The sequence below is a fragment of the Rhincodon typus genome, chromosome 10 (assembly GCF_021869965.1).
Source record: "Rhincodon typus isolate 14 chromosome 10, sRhiTyp1.1, whole genome shotgun sequence".
Classification (NCBI taxonomy): domain Eukaryota; kingdom Metazoa; phylum Chordata; class Chondrichthyes; order Orectolobiformes; family Rhincodontidae; genus Rhincodon; species Rhincodon typus.
The window spans coordinates 75,915,967-75,935,204 of NC_063341.1; the positions used below are offsets into that span (position 1 = coordinate 75,915,967).

The 19,238-nt window shown below is 43.9% G+C and overlaps 1 protein-coding gene across 1 annotated transcript in view; it reads right to left on the reverse strand.

Moving 5' to 3' along the window:
- ttll7 (tubulin tyrosine ligase-like family, member 7) overlaps nucleotides 1–19,238 on the reverse strand; it is a 179,619-nt gene that overhangs the window by 50,724 nt on the left and 109,657 nt on the right. Inside the window, exons 5-6 of the mRNA XM_048602248.1 lie at nucleotides 14,759–14,826; nucleotides 12,016–12,174 (exon numbers count right to left, since the gene is read on the reverse strand). Coding sequence (XP_048458205.1) covers nucleotides 12,016–12,174; nucleotides 14,759–14,826 — 227 coding nt within the window. The remainder of the gene's footprint in view (nucleotides 1–12,015; nucleotides 12,175–14,758; nucleotides 14,827–19,238) is intronic.

Sequence of the window (19,238 nt, forward strand, 5' to 3'; positions counted from 1 at the left end):
CCAGGCGGGAAAACACACCGACGCTTCATCAGAGGCTGCACTGAGGATGTTACCAAGCACGGTAACGAAACGTCTGCGGAACAACAAACCAGCTCAGTGAGACAACCAACCTCAACACTCACAACCCGAGCTACAAATCTATACCAAAACCTTAAAGATCTGGACAATATTCACGGTTGGACTAATAAATGGTAAGCTATATTTAAATCATGTATATGCCAGGCAATGGCCATCTTCAATAAAAGAGAATCTAATCATTGTCACTCTACCTTCAATGGTGCTACCATCACTGAATTCCCCACTATTAACATGTTGGGGTTAACACTGATCAGAAACTCAAATGGACTTGCCACATAAACATCGTGGCTACAAGAGCAGATCATGGGCTAGCAATACTGTGGGAACTAACTCACCTCCTGACTTCACCCAAAGCCTGTCCACTTACAAGGCACAAGTCAGGAGTGTGATGGAATACTCCCCACTTGTCTGGATGAGTGCAGCCCCAACAACACTTAAGAAGTTTGACACCATCCAGGACAAAGCAACCCGCTTGATTGGCACTACATCCACTCCCTCCATCACCGAAGCTCAGTAGCAGCAGTGTGCACTATCTACAAGATGCACTGCAGAAATTCACCAAAGATCCTCAGACAGCACCTTCTAAACCCATAAACATTTCCAACTAGAAGGACAGGGCAGCAGACATATGAGAACACCACCCCCTGCGAGTCCCCTCCAAGCCACTCACCATCCTGACTTGGAAATATATCACTGTTCCTTCACTGTCACTGGGTCAAAATCCTGGAATTCCCTCCCTAAAGGCATTGTGAGTCAACCCACAGCAGGAGGACTGCAGCGGTTCAAGGAGGCAGCTCACCACCACCTTCTCAAGGGCAAATAGGGACGGGCAAGAAATGCTGTCCCAGCCAATGACACTAATGTTGCATGAGTGATAAAAACAAAAAGAAATGTGGATTCTAGAACTAGCACAATACTCTAATTGTGGTCTAACCAACAGTTTATATAGTTCCTGCATTACCACCCTGCCGATAAACCCTATGCTTCGACTAATAAAGGCAAGTATCCCATATGCCTTCACAACCACTGTATCCATCTGTCAGCTATCTTCAGGGATCCATGGACATGCACATCAAGGTCCCTCTGATCCTCAGTGCTTCCCAGGATCCTACCATTCATCATGTCTTGTTTGTCCTGCCCAAGTGCATCACCTCACACTTACCTGGATTGAACTCCATTTGCCAATGATCAGCCCATCTGACCAGCCTGTCTGTATCCTCCTGTAATCTAAGGCTATCCTCCTCACTATTTACCAACCCACCAATTTTTGTATCATCTGCAAACTTGCTGATCAACCCTCCTATATTCAAATCTCAATTGTGTATGTACACCATAAACAGGGGTCCAACACTTATCTGTACGGAACCCAATTGGACATAGGCTTCCAGTCACTAAAACACACCTCAGCCATTACCCTCTTTGTCCTGCCACTCGGCCAATTATGGATCTAATTAGCTAAATTTCCTTGGAACCCTTGGGCTCTTACCATTTCTGCTGGTCTTCCATGCGGGACCTTATCAAAAGTCTTGCTGAAGTCCAAGTAGACTACATCGAATGCATTGCCCTCATCTACATACCTGGTCACCTCTTCAAAAAATTCAGTCAAGTTGGCCCCTTAGCAAAACCTTGTTGATTGTTCTTGACTAATCCGTCTCTGTCCAACTACAGATCAATTCACTCCCTCAGAATTGTAACCAACAGCTTCTCCACCACCAAATTTAGATTGATTGACCTGTACTTTCCTGGTTTAACTCTTGCTCCCTTCTTGAATAATGGTACCACATTGGCTATCCTCCAGTCCTCTAGCATCTCTCCTGTGGCCAGAGAGGAACTGAAAATTATTGCCAGCACCCCAACTATATCCTCCTTTGCCTCACGTAACAGCCTTTCAGTTAAAACTGTTGTTTCAAAGTAATTCCGTAATACTGTTGGAAAGGTTCAGCATGGGAAGGGACTGCAGCAGTTCGCTATCATTACACACAGACAAACATGTCCAACAAAGGCAGTAGTCACACCTCAAGCACATAATCAATACTGAAGCCACCCCTTCCCTGTGAATTGGAACAAATCCAATCGTCTCACACAGAAGATCTGCACAGACTGGTGACTGTCAGAAATAGGAATCAAGCTATCCTTCTGAAATTGGGATTAAGGTGCACTGATTAGATATTAAGCCAGAACTGAAGGGTGCTTTGGGGAGTTCTTGTGACTCAGTAGGTTCCTGTCACTACACCAGAGCCAGATGATCAAAATTCAAGTCCTGCTCGGAGGGTGGGGGGGTGGCATGGGAAGAGCATCCACAATATATCCAAACAGGTTAACAATCATCTTGCCAACTCATTTTTAGGGTAGAGGAGAGGTTGCTGGTCTTTTGATGTGGAGTTGTGACCCTTAAGCTATTGAAGATTATTTGGATAGAAACAGTGTCAATGGATACGGGGAAAAAGCAGGAGACTGGCATTGGGTAATAGAACCAGCAAGACACGATGGGCTGACTGGCCTTCTATGTGTTGTAATAATGATTCCATAGGCACTTGTCTCTCTCCGAGAGAGAGAGATGACTATGGTCTCTTCAGACTTTGGTGAATTACAAATGGAAGAGCACTTGATGCTGACAAAAGTTATCCAAAACAGAAAGTGTTTCATTCTAGCATCACATAAATATGTCAAATTGTCGAGTGGAAAAATCTACACATAAGAGGAGAAGAAAATCTTACAGAATAATGTTCAGCTGCTCCAAGTCTCAATGATTATCCAGATGGTGGTTCAGCGGGACATTAATATTAACAGAATGCTACTGCAGGACATGCCACACCAGCAAGTTTCAAGAATACAATTCCCTTGTCATCTTGCAATATCTGGGCAGTTATATATACGTGAATATATATGTCCCCGTGTGGAGAATGACGTTAATAAAACAACTAATGAAATAATCTGACAAATGAGATTGAAAAATGAACAAAGTGAGGGACTGTTTATAATTTTACAACCACAAAAAAAATCAACTTTACAGAAATCTCTTCTGCCTGCCCTGTGTCATCTCCAACTGCTTAATCCCCTTAATTCAATATCTCTTCACATAAATGATCTATTATGTGGAATTGAAATACTGCAACAAAAGCAAACAACTGCAATGCTGCTTTATCTCAACTGAGGCAAAGGCGGATTTATCCATTTTTTTCGGGTAATAAAAATTAATTAACTGTAGCAGACTATGGCGTAAATATCTCCAGACAGATAAATACAGGAGCAGAAAATTTATGATTGGATCTGTAGCCTGTTAGCTTGTTTTAACCAAAGCAGTGGTGGAATTGTAAGACTTCTCCAATTCGAGTCAGAAGACAATTTCCCATGATCCCAGCCTAGATTCCTGGGTACAAGTACATAGCTAGGTGAGAATGATATTGATGCTTTAGCTGCCAGCTGGGTTTTGCACAGCTGGAGTGCTCTACCTTTTGTCAATGTGCACTTGCAAAACCCGACACAAAACAGCTACTATTAAAGGTGTGATTTTGTGATTGGGAAGCATTTGCTGAATTATCCCAAATGCGCCTATAGCTACACTAGCAACCAATTTAAATACCAGTCAAACTTTAGAAGTGGCTCATTTATGCTCACTAGGCATTCATCAGCAGGGATCCATCCACTGCAAACCAAAGGAATATATTCAGGCTTTGCACCTTTTTCTTTTAATTATCCAGGTGCCTATGGTTCCCAATGGTTTCTCCATGGGAATGTTTCAGCCAGAACACCCCTTTCTCTCTTGGCATTGATTATACGAACCATCGGATTTGATTTGACAACAAATAAATCAAATCACCTGACCCAAAGGACAGAACCTTCATTCAAGTCTCTTTCCCCTCAATGCTACACTCAAACAGCCTTCTGGGTTTTGGGTTCAAGGTTCGAAGCAGGAATTAACCCACAGCCTTCCACCTCACAGGCACAAACACTGCCACTCAGCCAGGATAACACAGCAACATTGTAGATGCAAGCCCAGAGAGCATCAATGCAGTTAACAACAAATCAAGCTCAGAAACCATGCCAATCACTTCAATTCATAGCTTAACATTGAAATATCCAGAATAATTTGGTAAAATTCAAATTTTCAAGGGAACTGCATCATTGTACTTGAGGGAGAATGCCAGCCCTTACATTGATGCGCCACATTGATGCTTTGTCCACTTAAATAAGACAAATTGAAAACCGAGCTTAGCAAGATAGAGCAGGATGGAATCATTCAAAGAATACAGAACTACACAGGCTAGTAGGCAGAGCTGCTATCTTGTACACATACAACACTTGAAACCTTTAGCGATGGAGTCTCTTAGAGGCAAAGGTATGCATGTTGAGTCATAGAGTCATGCAGCACAGAAACAGACCCTTCAGTCCAACCAAGCATAGTCCCAAACTAATCCAGTCCCACCTGCCTGCTCCTGGCCCAAATCCGTCCAAACCTTTCCTATTGATGTACTTATCCAAAAGTCTTTTAAATGTTGTAATTGTGCTGACATCCGCCACTTCCTCAGGAAGTTCATTCCACAGGTGAAGCAGCCTCTGTGTACAACATTTGCCCCAACGTCTTTTGTAAATCTCTCTCCTCTCACCTTAAGTCTGTGCCCCCTTGTCTTGAAATCCCCCACCCTAGGGAAAAGACATCTGCCATTCACCTTATCTGTACCCGCATGATTTTATAAACCTCCATAGAGTCAGCCGTCAACCTCCTACCCTGTAGTGATAAAAGTCCCAGCATTTCTTTGTAACTGAAACCTTCCATGCCTGGCAACGTCCCAGTAAATCTCTTCTGAACCCTCTTCAGCTTGATAATATCCTTCCTAGAACAAGGCGACCAGCACTGGACACAGTACTCCAGAAGGGGCCTCACCAACGTCCTGTGAAACTCAACATGACGTCCCAACTCCAATACTCAAAGAATGAGCAATGAAGGTGAGCACACAGCAACAGCTTTCAGACAAGGTAATTTAACAAAGTACCGCCTGACCTCTTGAGTGTTAGTAAAAGGGGTCTCAGTTCCTATTTTGCAGGGGCACAGGGAGGCCAGACCATCAATTATTCCTCACCCAACTCATAAACCAAATCACCCAGTGATTTCCAAATCCCGAATACATTTACAGTTTACCAATAACAACAAGGGATGTGGGAATAACGCAGGATTATGACGTCGATGCAGGGGATAGAATGGCAGAGCTGGCTCAAGGGGCTGAATGATCCCCACTCATAGTAAAGCTAGGTAGTAGGATTTTTAGTGTATCTTGACCATCTTTAAATTAATTTCATATGAAATTCATTGTAGTAATCCAGCAAGGTCACGATTCCATTTTGTACTAACATTCAGCCAATATATAGTCATTTTGTAATCGTTGTTTCCTGATCACCTGCATATATTAACGTTTATTACATAATTAGCAATCAGCCAGAAATATATGATTGAGCAAATAATGCACCTAAATTAAGTTCTAATTGAAGAAATATTAAAAATAATCATGTAGTTATATTAAGACTGGGTTATATTTAAAACAGCCACAGTTTAAAAGCTCTTGTAAGAGTTCACTATTTGGAAAATCACCAAGTCAGATAAAACGAGCTCATCTCAGATCTGTTCTAGCTTCGACCATCCCAGTGATGAAACCAAACAATAGACAGTTATACCAAGTCATAAGGAACAACGAAAACAACACTGTGCCTTTGAATGCATGATATATATGAGCTAGTCAAACTCCAATTGAGACAAACGCTCATTAAAATGATCAATTATGAAATGACACAAACATTGTCTACGACAAGATATTAATTTCAGCAAGAAAAGTAAAGGCTCTGAGCAACATCTTTGCAAATAAATCACATTCTGAACGCTTCCAAAAGCAGAATCTGAAAGAATTAATATAAACAAAGGGCTGAGCGGCCCAGTCTTGTTCTTTGCGCGGATGTTCAATTAGTCAACCACAGTTTTGTATCAGCCTGATCATTTGATCGAAGCTGTAAAAGACGTTTTTGTATTGATCAATGAATCCATTTCCCCTTAAAATAAGCTTTATTTTAAATCATACTGTTTGACTTGAATGTTTGGCTTACTCTTATACCTTGGACAAACCAAATGTTTACTTCATTTTATTGTGTTAATGTGAGTTGGTTAATTTTTTTTTCAGAATTAAATTAAATTAAAATACTCGGTTTACTAAAATAAAACCTACATTACGCCCGCTCGTATGTTCCTATCTTCTGAATTGTGGGATCTTGCTGTGTCACAATATTGCAGCAGATGAAGCTTCTGAGGCCCCAAGATGTGCTATATAAATGCAAATAAGACCGTAGCATATAACGACAGGAGTAGGCCATTCAGCCCCTCGAGCATGCTCTGCCATTCAATAGGATCATGGCTGATCCGACATTCCTCACATCCACTTTCCTGCCCTTTCCCTGTAGCCCTTGATTCCCCAACTAATCAAGAATCTCTCTATTTCAGTCTTAAATAGACACAAGGACTCTGACCCCGCAGCTCTCTGTGGCAAAGAGTTCCAAAGACTCTCAACCCTCTGAGAGAAGAAATTCCTCCTCATCTCAGTCTTAAATTGGTGCCCCCTTTATTCTGAGACTATGCCCTCTGGTCCTAGATCTTCCTTTTTATTTTTCCGCACATGCCCCTTGGTCAGCCCCTTGCTCAAAGGACAGTGAGTTGATTGAGAATCAATCCTGAAAAAATTTCAGAAGTGAGCCAGCTGGGGTGGGGTGCGGGGTAGAGCTGAGAGCTGCAGTTTTTAATTGCACTCGTGCTGCTTAATTGTTATCATGATTCACTTTTCAGCTTCAGAAGGTTTTCAAAGTGTCAGCAACTGTCAAGAACTGTTGATGACTTTCTTTCAGAGCAAGATCAAACAGAGACCAAGGGACTGAATCCCTAGTAGCAAAGCCATTAATGAATGGGAAAATTAGCCCGTATCAGTTGACTGAGTGGAAGGATTTGAAATTCCCAAGAACAAGTGATGGATTTAGATAGAAGTGTCATAAGTGGATAATTACTCTGACTTGTATTTCTTAATAATTCCACTGGCTGGAGTCCTTAAATCTCCCTGTTTGTGTACCACTGAAACTCTTGCCTTCCAGCAAAATATTGAGTGCAAGCCATCCACGATTATCTGGAAGGCTGTTTCTGGTGCAGTTAGTGGACAAGGATCCCTGTCTGCAACACTACCACGCCCCTAACACACCCCACACCTCACCATCTTGATGATGGCAGCTTTAGCTCAGCAGGTAGCAATTGTCTATCAAAGTCCGAGGATTGTAGGTTCAAATCCAGATCTGGATAGAGGTATTCCCATATTCAGACTAGCCCCTGAAAATGAAAGCTAGAGGTCTACCAAGCCCACTCTGCCATTTAATATGAGCAGAGTACATTTTGGGATTCATCTCTACATTGAGTTATAGAATCCCTGCAGTGCAGATGGAGGCCATTTGGCCCATCAAGTCAGCACTAAACCTCTGAAAAGCATCCCACACTGCTCTATAACTCTATGATTCTATGTAAAGGCACGTACAACAAATTAGACAAGTTTTAATCAGTGAGGGAACCAACGGCCATTGGGAAATGGGAAGAAAGTGGAGGATGATCAGCTCAGTCATGATCTCATTGAATGGCAGAGCAGGCTCGATGGACTGAATGGCCTACTTCTGCTCCTACATCTTATGATCTTATGGTCTAACAAAAGGTCACCAATTTCAATAGTTACGAGAATTGCAGGAGGTGGAGGAGTCATTGTGGTGCTAGCACAGGAATTAATTACAGAGATGGTGCTTAGAAAGCATTAAACCCACTGACTAACCTGAGAAATTCAATAAGTACTTACCCATGCAATCTCATTTAAAGAGCTCTGTGAACTTCAGCCAAAGTCAAGTCTCGAGCACATTCAGTCATTTGTTGGCAGCTCATTAAAGTATGATCACAGGAATGATGAGATTTTTGAAGCAATTGTTTTCATTACTCACTCATGGGATGTGTGTACCCCTAGCTAGGCCAGCAGTTTCTACTCGTCACTAAGTGTCCTTGAGAAGGTGGGGCTGAGCTGCCTTGTTGAACCATAGCTATCCTTGGTGTGTACAGTCACTTGCGGTGCCATTAGGGAAGGAGTTCCTTGATTCTGACTCAGTGACACTGAAGGAACCCTGGTTACATGCAAATTGGAGTACTGCAAGCAGATGTGGGCACCATGCCTTAGGAAGGATAGATTGGCCTTGGAAGAGTACAATGTAGGTTTACAAGAATGATACCTAGAGTTCAGGGGTTAAGTTATGAGGAAAGATTACACAAGTTAGGCCTGTTTTCTCTAGAATATAAAGGATAAGGAATGAACTGATCTTAGTCTGTAAGATATTAACAGGAAAAGATAGCATAGATAAAGATGAACTATTTCCACTGCTTGGGGATTCTAGAACTAGAGGCAGAGTGTAAAAATTAGGGCCACTCCATTCAGGAGAGATGTTAGGAAGCACTCCTACATTCAAAGGGTGGTAGAGGTTCAGAACACTCTTCCATAAAAAAATACAAATCAGGGGAAGGCAGCACAGTGGCTCAGTGGTTAGCACTGCTGCCTCACAGCGCCAGGGACCTGGGTTCAATTCCACCCTCAGGTGACTGTCTGTGAGGGTTTCCTCTGGGTGGTCTGGTTTCCTCCCACAGTCCAAAGATGTGCAGGTGAGGTGGATTGGCCATGATAAATTGCCCGTAGTGTTCAGGGATGTGCAGATTAGGTGGGTTATGAGGGATGGGTCTGGGTGGGATGCTCTGAGGGTTGGAGTGGACTTGTTGGGCCAGAAGGCCTGTTCCCACCCTGTAGGGATTCTACGATGATATATGAAAGTTTGATAGAGGGGTGCAACACCCCAAAGGGTTTTCGCTGAGTTGGAAAGAAGACATTTCCAGCAGCAGGAGGACATAGATTTGTCTGAGGACTCTGGGACTATACTCATTGGAGTTTAGAAGAATGAGGGGACCTAACTGAAACTTACAGAATACTGAATGGTCTGGAAAGAGTGGATGTTGGGAAGATGCTGCCATTGGTAGGAGAGACTAGGACCCGAGGGCACAGCCTTAGAATAAAGGGAAGACCTTTTAGAACGGAGATAAGGAGAAACTTCTTCAGCCAAGGAGTGGTGAATCTCTGGAATTCACTGCCACAGAAGGCTGTGGAGGCCAGGTCATTGAGTACATTTAAGGCTGAGATAGACAGGTTCTTGATTATCAAGGGGATCAAGGGTTATGGGGAGAAAGCGGGAGAATGGGGTTGAGAAGCTTATCAGCCATGATTGAATGGCGGAGCAGACTCAATGGGCCGAATGGCCTAATTTCTGCTCCTATGTCTTATGGTCTTAGAGATTTAAATCAGTGACACATGGAGAATTTCTTAAGGGATTGTATCCGGATTGGGCCTCCTGCTGGGATGATGGAAGCAATTTCAGCAGCAACTTTAGAAAGGAACATGGCAAATACCAGAAGGAGAAACATGTGCAGGGCCATGCTGAGAAAGCAGGAGTGGGGGATCTAATCAAGTAACTCTTTCGAAAAGCCAGCAGAGGCACGATGGGCCAAATAGCCTCTGTGTGTCTTTCTATTATTGTAAAGCAGACAAAATGTCAGTGCCATGAAATCAGTAAGGTTGGCCTTCGATAATCAAACATGTTTAAAAATAAGTCTGTGCAGGTTTAAACGCCACTTAAGTACAATCAAAAGTTATGTCTCAATCCAGAGAGTTTAGTGCAAAAATCAAGGCTGACACCCCATTGCAATATTGAGGGAAAACCAGATTGCTAATGTGCTACGCTTTGGGTGACCCGTCAGACTGAGGTCAGTCTACACTCTCAGATGAACGTTAAACTCCCACAATGCACCATTCATAGAACAACAGGGGTACTCTCCCCGGGGTGCTGGGCAATATTTATCCCTCAACTAGCATCACAAAAACAGATTCAGAAATTGCTGGAGAAATTCAGCTGGGCTGGCAGCATCTGCAAACAGAGTAATACAGTTAACATTTTGAGTCCAAAGTCAAATCTACTTTCTCTCCACAGCAACGCCTGGTTTTGTTTCAGACCTTCAGCACCCACAGTTCTTTGTTTTATCACAAAAACAGATGACCTTGTAATGATCACATCGCTGGTTGTGGGAGTTTGCCTGTGCACAAGTTGACTGTTTCCTACGTTACCGTGGAGATTACACTGCAAAAATGCTTCAATGTTTGCAAAGCACCTTGGGACATCAACTGAGAGTGAAAGGTGCTATATAAATGCAAGATTTTCTTTTTTAAATTGACTGAAAATCTAAGCTCCTGGCTCTCAACATGACACTCAGCATTTACTTTCAATTGGATTCCTGATTGCATTGAAATTTTGAGCTGATTAAACTGTTATTGCAGGGAAAGGGCACTTCTAGTTCACAACATTGGCATCAGCTTCAAGCATTCACAGTATGATGGAGAATAAAATTCCACCTGCTGTACATGGTCACTGCTGCTCAGCAAGAGACAACAATTACAGAGCGATAGTTTCTCACTTTGCACATCACCTGTAGCCTACCAGAGTGAGTTTGCTAACAGTGAAAAAATTCAAATTAAACCAGAAACAGCTTTGACTTGTACAAGAACTGATGCCAGAGAGTGGTGAGCCTGTGGAATTCTCTGCCACAAAAAATGGCTGAGACCAAAATATTGAATGTTTTCAAGAAGAAGTTAGAGATAGTTCTTAGGGCTATTGGGATCAAAGAGTACAGAGTGAAAGCGGGAACAGGAACTGAGTTGGATGATCAGCCATGATCATATTGAATGTCGGAGCAGGCTCAAAGGGCTGAACGGCCTACTCCTGCTCCTAGTTTCTATGTTTCTTTGATGCAAAACTGTAAAATCATCAAGCAAAGGCTTGTTCCAGTTCTGTCCTTGTTCACTGTTCAGTTTACAGAACTGGGGCAGATATCAACATGTCACATGACTACCTAGCTTCCATCTCCTTTGAACCACCCATACCAACCAAATCGTGAATACTAACAACACCTCTGTTTGAATTGCCGCCTCCTGATATCAGTTAGAGTTCACCAAATAAACAAAACAGGACCCTTTCCCCCATTATACAGCCAACCAAGCCTTGTTTCTCAATTCCTGCATTGGTGCAGCCCCAACAACACTCAAGAAGCTTGACACCATCCAGGACAAAGCAGCCCCTTGAACGGCACTACATCCACTACCTTAAACATTCACTTGCTTCATTATTAATGCACAATAACAGCAGTGTGTAACATCCACAAGGTGCAGTGCAGGAATACACTGAGGCTCCTTCCAACAGTTGGAAAATGTGGCCAGCAGTTACATGGGAACGCCAGCCCCTGCAAGTTCCCCTCCTAGCCACTCACCATCCTGACTTGGAAATATATCGCCGTTCCTTCAGTATCTGTGGGTCAAAATCTTGGAACTCCTTCCCAAACAGCACTATGGATGTCCCTGGATCCCAAGAGCAGCTGAGGTTCGAGAAACAAAGACACACACAGACACACAGGCGCACACACACACACATACACAGTCACACACACACAGAGACAGGCACACACACAGACACACAGACAAGCACACACACACACAGGCACACACACACACACACACACAGGCACACACACACAGAGACAGGCACACACACACAGACAGGCACACACAGACATACACACACACACACACACACACAGGCGCACACACACACACACAGACAGGCACACACACAGACAAGCACACAGGCACACACACACACACACAAGACACACACACACAGACACATGTGTGCACACACGCACAGCAACTCATCGCCTTTTAAAATGGTGCATGGGTCAGTCTGTCATGATCCTGGGGGGAACAATTGAAGGGTTTTTGGGTAAAAGGCTTAACCTACCCATGACCCATGGCTCCATTGGCTGGCTTGACTATAAAGGTCTTCTGCCTGCGTTTCTTTCGGAGTTCCTTCACACAGTTCTGGAACTGAGTGTACTCTGCAGGAAAGATCCAGGTCCTGGGGGTGAAGCAGTACTCTTGAGATTGGCTCTTGATCATCCTGAAAATAAAACACGGATGGTAAAGGAGGAATACAGACCAAAGTGGAGTGCTCTAAATGGAAATCTTGAAAATCCATTGGAAGAATTTTTGACAGAAACCAACAGAATGAGAAATCAGGCAAGGAATAAAAGCAGGTGGGCATTGAAAGAAAAACTAATTCCCTAACAATTTAAGCACTGGGCTTGCAGGATAAAGCATTGACTCAGGAAAAGGATACTTGGGCTAAAAAGGGTTAAATTATATGAACAAGTTACACGGACTAGGGAATAGACTTGAATCTGGAAGGTGGCATGATGATCTAATTGAGGAGTTTCAGATGGTTGAAGAAGGTGACAGGTCAGTTGGAGAGAAACTATTTCCTCTGCTAGTCCAGAACAAGAAAGAATATTGTCTAGGCCCGAAACGTCAGCCTTCCTGCTCCTCTGATGCTGCTTGGCCCTGTTGTGTTCATCCAGCTCTACACCTTGTTATCTCAGATTCTCCAGCATCTACAGTAACTACTATCTCTGAAAGAATATTCAGAGCAATGTCATGAATGATTTATATGAGGAAACTAAATGTATTAGCTCCAAGTTTGCAGATGACACAAAAGCTGGGGTGAGGGGGTGAGCTGTGAGAAGGATTCAGAGATGTTTCAGTGTGATTTGGACAAACTGAGTGAGTGGGTAAATGAAGTATAATGTGGATCAATGGGAGGTTATCAACTTTGATAGCAAAAACAGGAAGGTGGGTTTTTATCTGAGTGGTGATAGATTGGGAAAGAGGGAGGTACAATGAGACCTGGGTGTCCTTGTACACCCATTGTTGACAGTAAGCATGCAAGTGCAGCAGGAGGTGACGACAGCAAATAATACGTTGGCCTTCGCAGTGAGAGGATTTGAGTACAGGAGCAGGGATATCTTGCTGCAAGTACACAGGGCCTTGGTAAGGGTACTTCTGGAGTACTGTGTGCGGTTTTAGTCTCCTTATCTTAGGAAGGCCAAGGAGGGAATGCAGACTGATTCCTGGGATGGCAGGCGTGATGTATGAAGAGAGACTGGATCAGTTAGGACTATGGTCACTGGAGTTTAGGAAAATGAGGGGGAGGGGGAATCTCATAGAAACCTAAAAAATTCTAACAGGACTAGACAGAATAAACACAGGAAGGATTTTTCTGATGACCAGTGAGTCCAGAACTAAGGGTCACAGCCGAAAGATATTGGTAAACCATTTCGGACTGAGATGAGGAGAAATGTCTTCACCCAGAGAGTGGTGAGCCTGTGGGATTCTCTGCTGGAGAAAGTGGTTGAAATCAGATCACTGAATGTTGTCAGGAGGGAGTTAGTAATAGTTTTTCGGGCTAAGGGGATCAAAGGGCATGGGAGAGAAAGTGGGAACAGGGATTTCAGTTGGATGATCACCCATGATCAAGTTGAGTGGCGGAACAGGCTCGAAGGGCCGAGTGGCCTACTCCTGTTCCTATTTTCTATGATTATTTATTTCCATGAAGGACTATCTCACATAGTGTTAAGTGGGAATCTGGAACTCAATCCCCTAAAGGCTCCTGTGGCTGAAGGTCAATTGAAAGTTATCCTAGAGGTGGCATGGGGGCTCAGTGGTTAGCACTGCTGCCTCACAGCGCCAGGGACCCAGGTTCAATTCCACCCTCGGGCGACTGTCTGTGTGGAGTTTGCACATTCTCCCTGTGTCTGCGTGGGTTTCCTCCCAGTGCTCCGGTTTGCTCCCACAGCCCAAAGATGTGCAGGCTAGGTGGATTGGCCATGCTAAATTGCCCATAGTGTTCAGGGATGTGTAGATTAGGCAGGTTATAGGGATGTGGGTCTGGGTGGGATGCTCCAAGGGTCAGTGTGGACTTGTTGGGCCGAAGGGCCTGTTTCCACGCTGTAGGGATTCTGTGAATTTATTTCAGGACACAATGGGTTGAATGGCCTATCTGTACTGTAAAATTCTATGACTCTAATTGATAGGTTCTTAACCATAGAGATTGCTGGAGAAACTCAGCAGGCCTGGCAGCATCTGTGGAGACAGAAGCAGAGTTAATGTTTCCAGTCCAGTGACTCTCCCTCAAAACACGAGTTCTTGAATCTCTGATCTGTCCAACAATTGCAAAGGCTGAGGCTCAGGTGTGCTGAATCCATTTACCTGCCTCACTCACAGTGACACCTTGCTATACCCAGCCACTGACCCAATCACCTTTCCTGTAGGGTATGAATGCCTTCTGGAACACAGTGCAGCTCTGAGGAAGGGTCACCCGACCCAAAATATTAACTCTGATATTTTCTTTGCAGATGCTGCCAGAGCTGCTGAGCTTTTCCAGCCATTCCTGTTTGTGTTCCTGGAACAGAGGGTCCAGTTACTTCACCCTTGCTGCTGTGTCACATTGTCTGGAAGGCACGTCCTCTTCAGGAACAGATCCACATTGAGCTAGTAAACTCTCCATTGTACATTGCCACTCGCTGTTAAGGTGGCAAATGGTGGGGAGGTTGCCTGTTCACAAACACACTCACTCCGTAATAAAAGACACCTTCAGATTCCAATTCTAACTGAGACAGAAACTTGGGTCGGGAGCCTGGGTCACTTACTTGGCCATGTTTCTAGCCAGACAGTCCTTGCGGCAAATCTCTCCCATTCCAGGAAAATGGTTGATTCTCTGCAAAGAAAAGACAAAATATAACATCTGTAAACTGTCACAGTGTCAGAAACTGACCTGGAGGAGTTGGTGACGTAGTGGTAAAGTCACTGGGCTAGTAGTTCCGAACCCCAACTTAATAAGCTGGGCACATGAAGCTCACTATGGTAGATGGTGAAATGTGAATTCACAACAAATCTCAAATAAAAAGAGTCTAATAGTGACCATGTAACCATTGTCAATTGTTGTAAAAATGCATTTGACCATTGAGTATAGGAGGTGGGATGTCATGGTGAGGTTGCACAGCATGTTGGTGAGATCGCTTTTGGAAATACTGTGTGTAGTTCTGATTGCTCTGCTTTGGGAAGGATATTATTAAATTGGAGAGGGTTCAGAAAAGATTCCCCAGGATATTGCTGGGAATGGAGGGTTTGAGTTATAAGGAGAGGCTGGATAGGCTGGAACTTTTTTGACAGGAACGTAGGAGGTTGAGAGGTGACATTATAGATGTTTTTAAATCATGAGGGGCATAGATAAGGCGAATAGCAAAAGTCTTTTCTCCAGGGCAGTGGAGTTCAAAACTAGAGGGCATATTTTTATGGTGAAAGGAAAATGATTTAAAAAGGGTCTGAGGATGAACTTCCAGAGGAAGTAGTAGATGCAGGTATAGTTACAACATTTAAAAGATATTTGGACAAGTACATCAATGGGAAATGTTTAAAGAGCTATGAGCTAAACGCAGGCAAATGGTACTAGCTTAGTTTGGGAAACTTGGTCAGCATGGATGAGTTGGACCAAAGGGTCTGTTTCCATGTTGTGTGGCTCTATGACTCTATATATCATTGAAGATAGCAGGACTGATGGAGAGAGCAATTGCTAAAGCATACCTTATCCTGGGTTTTATTAATAAAGGCATGGAGTACAAGAGCAAGAAAATTTGATGTGGTGTCACATGGCAGGCTGGTTAGCAGATTAGAGATGTTTGGGATTGCTGGACCCTTGGCAGCTTGGATTAGAAGTTGGTTAAAGGCCAGGAAACAGATGGTACAGATGGGCATTTCTCAGATTGGAGACGAGTTGAAAGTGGTGCAACCCCAGGATCAATGTTGGTACCGTTGTTTTTTCTGATTTATATAAACAATTTGGACAGGAGTGTTGAGGGCAAAATCTCCAAATTTGCAAATGACACTAAGCTGGGGAGAACAGTGAGTTGTGAGGATGATGCTGAGTGACTTCAAAGGGACATTGATAATGTGGCCAAATGGGCTGATATCTGGCAGATGAAATTCCGTGCAGGGAAATGTGAGGTAATGCATTTTTGTAGAAGAAACACAAAGAGAAAATACAGGCTCAATGGTAAAACTCTGAGGGGAGTACAGGAGCAGAGTCACCTTGGGGTTTATGTACATAATTCTCTGAAGGTGGCCAGGCAAGGTAAAACAGTTGTTAAGAAGGTTTATAGGATCCTGGGGTTTATAAATAGAGGCATAGAGTATAAAATACTCTACACCTTGACAGCTGATCCAGCATCCACTGTCATTCGTGGAAGAGAGTTCCAAAGCTCTCCCATCCTTCGCGTGTAGAAGTGCTTCCTAACACCTCTCCTGAATGGATAGGATAGAGCCCAAAGAGAGAGAAAGACAGTTGGACAGACAAAGGAGTTGCTAACGATCAGGCTGGGAGGGTGCATAGTTGTTAATGGGGACTGTTTGTGACTAACGACAGGCGATGTGTAGTGACAGGCAATGTGGTAACAAGGCCTGGTGTGTGGGGTGGGGGGCTGGGACATGGGAGAGTTTAGGCCCTAAAATTATTGAACTCAATATTGAGTCCGGAGTGCTGCAGGGTTCCCAAGCGAAAAATGAGATCTTGTTCTTCCAGCCTGCGTTGGGCTTCGCTCGAACACTGTCTTTCTAAATGCGTCTCTATCTAATCCCTCAGAATCTTCTCAAGTAACTTACCTACCACAGATGCTAGGCTCATTAGTCTGTAATTCCCAGGTTTTTCTTTGCAGCCCTTCTTGAATAAGGGCACACCATTCGCTACCTTCCACTCTTCCGGGATCTAACCTGTGGCTAATGATGATGCGAGTATATCAACCAAAGCCCCTGCAATTTCTTCTCTAGCCTCTTGTAGGGTTCTTGGATATATCTGATCATGACCAGGTGATTTATCCACCGTCATACATTCTAATACTTCCAACACCACCTCTACTGCGATATGGACTGTCCACTGTCCCCAAGACATCACCACTAACTTCCCAAGCTCCGAGGTCATCTTGTCTTTCTCCATGGTAAACACAGAAGAAATATTCATTGAGGACCTCGCCCATCTCCTGAGGTTCCACACATACATATCCACTTTGGTCCTTGAGGGGTCCTATTCTCTCTCTAGGTATTCTTTTTCCTTTAATATACTGAAAGAATCTCTTTGGATTGACCCTAATCTTCTCAGTTGAAGCTATCTTGTGCCGCCTTTTCACCCTCCTGATTTCCTTCGACAGTAAACTCCTGTATCCCCTATATGCCTCCAGGGATTCCCTTGATCCCAGCTGCCTGTTCCTGAGCCATGCCTCCAATTTTTTTCTGGTCAAAGGCCTCACTATCTGTTATCATCCAGGGTTTCCTACCCCTGCCAACCTCGCCCTTCACCCTCACCTTGAACTCTAGCTATCACACTTTTAAAGGCCTCCCACTTGCCAGAGGTCCCTTTGCCCACAAACAAACTACTCCAATCAACCTCTGCAAGCTCCTGTCTAATTCCATCAAAATTTGTCTTGCCCCAATTTGGAACTTGAACCTGTGGACCAGTTTTTTCCCTCTCCATAACTGTTTTAAAATTGATAGAACTGGTCCCAAAGTGTCCCCCCCACTGTCACCTCAGTCACCTGTCCTGCCCTATTTCCCAAGAGTAGGTCGAGTTTTGCCCCTTCCCTAGGAGGACCCTCTATATACTGCTTGAAGAAACTTTCCTCAACACATTTAACAAATTCCACCCCATCTAAGCCCTTAACACTATGGCAGTCCCGGCCAATGTTCGGAAAATTAAAATCCCCCACTATGACCACCCTATTACTCCTGCATATTTGTTCCACTAATTCCTGTTGACTATTTGGGGAATAGTACAACCCCCAGTAACGTCACCAAAATCAAAAATGGAAATCCTCCTCCCCTCTTTCCTTCACCTCTCTCCCGCCTAAAATACCTGTATCCTGGCACATTAAACTGCCAGTCCTGTCCCTCCCTTAGCCATGTTTCTGTAAAAGCTATAATATCCCAGCCTCACATACCTATCCCTGCCTTGAGTTCATCAGCCTTACCTGTCAGCCCTCTTAAATTGAAGTAGATGCAATTTAATCCAACAGGCATTCCTCGCTTACTGTCCTGTTCCAGCCTGACATGCCTCTTCAACTTGCTATTTCTAATTATTGTATTTCCTTGCAACCTCACACTTGTCTCCCTGCTGTTGAGGATCCCAACCCCCTGCCAATCTAATTTAAACCCTGCCTTGCAGCACTAGCAAATCTGCCCTCCAGGATATTGGTCCCCCACCAGTTCAGGTGCAACCCGTTCCTCTTGAGCAAGTCATCTCTGCCTCAAAAAAGATCCCAATAATCCAGGAATCTGAATCCCTAACACCTGCACCAATCCTTTAGCCACGCATTCATCTGCCACATCCTCCTGTTCGTACTCTCACTAGCACATGGCACTTTTGTCTTTCTCATTTCAGGTAGAATATATTTCGCCAGAGACGGAGCGTAGCAGAGATTCACCAGAATAATCCTTGGGATGGTAGTATTGTTTTATACAGAAGGATGAGCAGTTTACATCAGAGAAACATATAAATTTCTTACCCAGCCTGACAGGGGGAATGGAGATATGAAGTTTCTTTAGTCTAAAACCGGGAGCCAGAACCTCATCATCCGACGAATTGAGTTTAAGAGCCGCGAGGTTATGCTGCAGCTCTATAAAACCCTGGTTAGACCACACTTGGAATATTGTGTTCAGATCTGATCGCCTCATTATAGGAAAGATGTGGAAGCTTTAGAGAGGGTGCAGAGGAGATTTACCAGGATGCTGCCCTGACTGAAGGCCAGGTCTTATGAGGAAAGGTTGAGGGAGCTAGGGCCTTTTTCATTGGAGTGAAGAAGGATGAGAGGTGACTTGATAGAGGTGTATAAGATGATGAGAGGCATAGATAGAGTGGATAGTCAGAGACTTTTTCCCAGGGTGGAAATGACTATTCCGAGGGGGCATAATTTTAAGGTGATTGGAGGAAGGTATAGGGAAGATGTCAGAGGTAGGTTCTTCACACAGAGAGTGGTGGGTGTGTGGAATGCGCTGCCGGCAGTGGTAGTGGAGTCAGATACTTTAGAGACTTTTAAGCGACTCTTGGATAGGCACATGGAGGATAGTAAAATGTAGGGTATGCAG